At 44.9% G+C, this 6,000-nt stretch overlaps 1 protein-coding gene across 1 annotated transcript in view; it reads left to right on the top strand.

Moving 5' to 3' along the window:
- Positions 1-526: 526 nt before the first annotated feature.
- LOC115898346 (tigger transposable element-derived protein 1-like) overlaps positions 527-6,000 on the top strand; it is a 33,531-nt gene continuing 28,057 nt past the window's right edge. Inside the window, exon 1 of the mRNA XM_030933068.1 lies at positions 527-1,077. Within this exon, the coding sequence (XP_030788928.1) occupies positions 594-1,077 (484 nt within the window). The 5' untranslated portion in view covers positions 527-593. The remainder of the gene's footprint in view (positions 1,078-6,000) is intronic.

Below are 6,000 nucleotides of genomic sequence, written 5' to 3'. Positions count from 1 at the left end.
CCCTTTATTCTTTGATGAAAACTTTCCCAAGTGGGTCATCTACCTTAAGTGTAATAAACACCAGGTCTTGAAGGGGTTAAAAAAGGCTGCTATGATTCACCAGAAAAGGAGGAAAGGCTTGGTAAACCCAATGCTAAAGAATCAAGAAACTGGTGGTTAAGTCCTCGGTGGAAACAAAAAAGAGAAAAGGAAGGATGCAGGTATTTGTTGTCAGCATTTAACCTAGATTTTTCATCTCTTGATTTTATGATTATGCTGCAAGGCTATAGGTTGTCTCTATTATATATATCTATAGATATAGTTATATGGAATTGTTCTAACATCTATAACAATATACTGTAATAAAAGTTATGTGACTATGGTCTGTCTCCGTCTCTCTCTCAAAAATATCTTCTTGTACTGAACATAGCTATTTTTGGACCGCGGTTGACCGTGGGTAACTGAAACTGCAGAAAGCGAAACTGCAGATAAGAGGGGGAACTACGGTAGACGCCACCCACCCGTTAGTCACTTGGGAGCCGTCTGGGTTATCAGATCGACTGTCTGCAAGTATTGCAGTGTTTGTGTTCAAATCACCCTTATTTTCTATCATAATGGCCCCAAAGCACAAGAGTAGTGATGCTGAGAATTTGGACAGGCCAAAGAGAAGCCGTAAAGTGCTTCCTCTAAGTGAAAAGGTGAAAGTTCTCGACTTAATCAGGAAAGAAAAAAAATCCTATGCTGAGGTTGCTAAGATCTACGGGAAGAATGAATCTTCCATCCGTGAAATTGTGAAGAAGGAAAAAGAAATTCGTGCTAGTTTTGCTGTCTCACCTCCGACTGCTAAAGTGACGGCCACAGTGCGTGATAAATGCTTAGTTAAGATGGAACAGGCACTGCATTTGTGGGTGGAAGAGATGAACAGAAAACGTGTTCCCATTGACAGCAACGTGTTGCGCCAGAAAGCCTTGAGCCTATACCAAGACTTCAGCAAGGGATGCTCTGAAACTGACACCAAGCCATTTACTGCGAGTAAGGGATGGTTACACAGATTCAGGCATAGATTCTCACATCATTACAAGAAGAAGAAGAAGAAGGGTGAGTACAGTACAAGTTATTTTGAGAGCGAGAGAGAGAGATCACATTCACCTTAGTACTTGCTATACTTGTTCTATTTTGTTATCATTGCTGTTAACTTCTTCCTGTGCCTAGTTGGATTTGGTATTATCCAAGGTTTCAGGCATCCACTGGCAGTCTTGGAATGTGTCCCCCACAGGTAAGAGGGGACTACTGTATTCACTCTCTCTCTTTTTTAATTTTTATTGTAGGTTCATGGGTACATATGCAGGTTTATTATACAGCTAAACTCGTGTCACCAGGGTTTGTTGTACAGATTATTTTGCCACCCGTGTACTAAGCCTATCCAATAGTTTTTTTTTTTTCTGCTCCTCATCCTTCTCCCACTGAGGCGGGCAGATCACCTGAGGTTGGGAGTTCGAGATCAGCCTGACCAACATGGAGAAACCCCGTCTCTACTAAAAATAGAAAATTAGCCAGGCATGGTGGCACATGCCTGTAATCCCAGCTACTCGGGAGGCTGAGGCAGGAGAATCGCTTGAACCCGGGAGGCAAAGGTTGCAGTGAGCCGAGATCGCACCATTGCACTCCAGCCTGGGCAACAAGAGCGAAACTCTGTCTCAAAAATAGAAAAGAAAAGAAAAGAAACATGGAACATGGACTTTTTTCATATTTAAAAAAAGTTTTGAATGCTAAATAATACCATCTAATATTTATATAACACGTACCCAAGTTCATAACGTATTTTCATCTACGTATCATCTGATTTCCCCAAATCCCTGAAGGAGGCAGAGAAACTACTATAAAGGTTTTATTTTTAACAACTTAAATTTAGAGCTTTATATTTAAAAACTTAAATTTAAAAACTTTAAAAAACGACGACAACGTTAACATAATCCTAAATTGCAGATAAAATTCATCTAAATCCTGCTAACCTAACAAAGAAAACTGTTTATTTCAACTGGTGCAACATGAATATTCGTTTTACTATGTCGGCCAGATGCTCACACAAAAGGCAGAGCTAGAGCTGGAAGGTCTATTTAGATCACATCTACATTATTAATTGTTATGAATAAATTATAAGTTGGATTTATTTTTTTTTTTTTTTTCCACCTTTGGATGAATTCTAAGAACCATACATACTGGAAAAGGTCGTCATTCATTCAGGATTCAAATTATTCAAATTATTCAAACAAAAAACCGTTCAAAAACAGTGTTTAATAATCAGTGTTTAAAGATATCATCGTGGTTGGATATGTTGGCTCATGCCTGTAATCCCAGCACTTTGGGAGGCCGAAGCGGGCAGATCACGAGGTCAGGAGTTCGAGACCAACTTGACCAACGTGGTGAAACCCTGTCTCTACTAAAAATACAAAAATTAGCCGGGCCTGGTGGCATGCGCCTGTAATCCCAGCTACTCGGAAGACTGAGATAGGAGAATCACTTGAACCCGGGAGGCAGTGGTTGCAGGAGCGGAGATCGCACCACTGCACTCCAGCCTGGGCAACAGAGTGAGACTCAGTCTCAAAATAAAAAAAAAAAAAAGTATCGTAAGAACAAAGGAGTTATCTGCTAGAGTGTAGACACACATGTGACAGCCAAAGAGGTCTTGTGACCCTACTGAAGTGATCCGGACAGGATTGTGCAAATCATAAATTGGAACAACGTCTACAGGATCAAAGTATTATCTTACAAATGATATTTTACATCCCGTTCTCTATATAAAGAATATATAGTGTACTATGTACATTGTAAAGAAAAACCAAGAAATTGGATTTAGATGATATTGGGCCTGTATCAATCAGAGTTCAACAAAAAAGACCTCTGGTATTCATCAAAAGTCATGCTGTGCTGTGGAATACAGATCTGTCAAGAGTATCTGGGCCAGGCCTGGTGGCTCACACCTGTAATCCCAGCACTTTGGGAGGCTGAGGTAGGCAGATCTCTTGAGTCCAGGAGTCCAAGACCAGCCTGGGCAACACGGTGAAACCCTGTCTCTACTAAAAATACAAAAAATTATCTGGGTGTGGTGGTGTGCACCTGTAGTCCCAGCCATTTGGGAGGCTGAAGTGGGAGGACTGCTTGAGCCTGGGAGTTTGAGGCTACAGTGAACCGAGATCTCACCACTCCACTCCAGCCTGGGCAACTGGGGTGAGAGATCTGTCTCAAAACAAAAAGCAGAAAACAGAAAAACAGAGTATCTGAACTTTCACCAGAATTATAGTTTTGGGCAATCTGAAATACATGACTGAGGGCTGGGTGCAGTGGCTGAAATGCAGTGGCAGCACTTTGGGAGTCTGAGGTGGATGGATCACCTGGGGTTAGGAGTTTGAGACCAGCCTGGGCAATATGACCAACATGGTGAAACCCTGTTTCTACTAAAAATTCAAAAATTAACCAGGTGTGGTGGTATGCACCTATAATCCCAGCTACTCGAGGGCCTGAGGCAGGAGAACCGCTTGAACCCGGGAGGTGGAGGTTGTGGTGAGTGGAGCTTGTGCCACCTCACTCCAGCCTGTGCGGCAGAGTAAGACTCTGTCAAAAATAATAATAAATAAATAAATAAATAAAATAGAATATATGAGAGAGGGTGGGTACAGGTGCTCATGCCTGTAATCATAGCACTTTGGAAGGCTGAGGCAGGAGGATTGCTTGAAGCCAGGAGTTTGGAACCAGCCCGGTCAACACAGCAAGACTCCATCTCTACCAAAAAACAATGATGCCGGGCACGGTGGCTCAAGCCTGTAATCCCAGCACTTTGGGAGGCCGAGACGGGCGGATCACGAGGTCAGGAGATCGAGACCATCCTGGCTAACACGGTGAAACCCTGTCTCTACTAAAAACTACAAAAAACTAGCCGGGTGACGTGGCGGCGCCTGTAGTCCCAGCTACTCGGGAGGCTGAGACAGGAGAATGGCGTGAACCCGGGAGGCGGAGCTTGCAGTGAGCTGAGATCCAGCCACAGCACTCCAGCCTGAGTGACAGAGTGAGACTCCGTCTCAAAAAAAAAAAAAAACAAAACAAAACAAAAACAAAAAAAAAACAAAAAAACTAGCCAGGCGAGGTGGCGGGCGCCTGTAGTCCCAGCTACTCGGGAGGCTGAGGCAGGAGAATGGTGTGAACCCGGGAGGCGGAGCTTGCAGTGAGCTGAGATCCGGCCACTGCACTCCAGCCTGGGCGACAGAGCAAGACTCCGTCTCAAAACAAAAAAAAAAACAAAAAAAAACAAACAAAAAAAATGATATAACAGAGTCACCAAAAGATTATTCAGTTTGGTTTCAAAAGAGCATCTTTAAAAAGAGCATATGATCCCAATAACAGAGATCTCAACAAAGTGGCATAACCATCATTCGGTCACCATGGGCTTTCAGGGGTTCCCTTCCAGGGTCCCATGATCATATGCTATTTCTTTTTCTTTCTCTTTTTTTTTTTTTGAGACACAGTCTCGCTCTGTCACCCAGGCTGGAGTGCATGGCGTGATCTCGATTCACTGCAAGCTCTGCCTCCCGGGTTCATGCCATTCTCCTGCCTCAGCCTCCTGAGTAGCTGGGACTACAGGCGCCTGCCACCACGCCTGGCTAATTTTTTATATTTTTAGTAGAGATGGGGTTTCACCATGTTAGCCAGGATGGTCTCGATCTCCTGACCTCGTGATCTGCCCGCCTCGGCCTCCCAAAGTGCTGGGATTACAGGGGTGAGCCACCACGCCTGGCAACGTGCTATTTCTTTTTTCTTTTCTTTTCTGTCCTTTTTTTTTTGAGACGGAGTCTCACTCTGTCTCCTAGGCCGGAGTGCAGTGGGGCCATCTCAGCCCACTGCAACCTCAGCCTCCCAGGTTCAAGTGATTCTCTGCCTCAGCCTCCTCAGTAGCTGGGATTACAGGCGTGCACCACCACGCCCAGCTAATTTTTTGTATTTTTAGTAGAGACAGGTTTTACCATTTTGAGATGGAGTCTCGCTCTTTTGCCCAGACTGGAGTGCAATGGCGTGATCTTAGCTCACTGCAGCCTCTGCCTCCTGGGTTCAAGTGATTCTACTGCCTCAGCCTCCCGAGTAGTTGGGATTACAGGCACATGCCACCATGCCCGGCTGATTTTTTTTGTATTTTTAGTAGCGATGGGGTTTCACCATGTTGGCCAGGCTGGTCCCAAACTCCTGACCTTGTGATCCAGCCACTTCAGCCTCCCAAAGTGCTGGGATTACAGGCATGAGCCACCGCGCCAATCACGTGCTATTTCAAAGCAGTCAACAAAGCTCTAAGCCCAGAGTCTAAGCAAAGATGCATTTGAGTTGGTGGAAGTGCTCACGTATGGTCCAGATCCATCTCTAGCCTGGCCAAGGCCCATTTGACTTGGCTTTGTCTCCCACCAAACAGAAGAATGGAAAAGTCATCATATGGACGCTTATCTGAAGGCTAAGCTAAACATTAACAAAAAGAGAGGGGGAAATAATGAAAATAACATGGATAGTTCTGCCAGCTCTCGGACTCTGCACTTATGTCCTGACTGACCATGAGCTGAAAGCTGCAAATCTACTCTTGCTGAAGCCCCAGTCCGGTGTGCATCTCTTGGTATATGCATCCTGTGATTCTAGTCTCTCTCTCTTTTTTTTTTTTTGAGACGGGATTTCGCTCTTGTTGCCCAGGCTGGAGTGCAATGGCATGATCTTGGCTCACCGCAACCTTTACCTCTTGGGTTCAAGCGATTCTCCTGCCTCAGCCTCCTGAGTAGCTGGGATTACAGGCATGTGCCACCACACCTGGCTAATTTTATATTTTTAGTAGAGATGGGGTTTCTCCATGTTGCTCAGGCTGGTCTCGAACTCCCAACCTCAGGTGATCTGCCTGCCTCGGCCTCCCACAGTGCTGGAATTACAGGCATGAGCCACCGTGCCCATCCTGATTCTAGTCTTTAAAGGAGGATTCCCTGGCCGCGTGCAGTGGTT

Source organism: Rhinopithecus roxellana, chromosome 6, assembly GCF_007565055.1.
Source record: "Rhinopithecus roxellana isolate Shanxi Qingling chromosome 6, ASM756505v1, whole genome shotgun sequence".
NCBI classification, from domain to species: domain Eukaryota; kingdom Metazoa; phylum Chordata; class Mammalia; order Primates; family Cercopithecidae; genus Rhinopithecus; species Rhinopithecus roxellana.
Note: the sequence above shows the minus strand (reverse complement) of the source record. Positions and strands in the feature narration are given on the sequence as shown.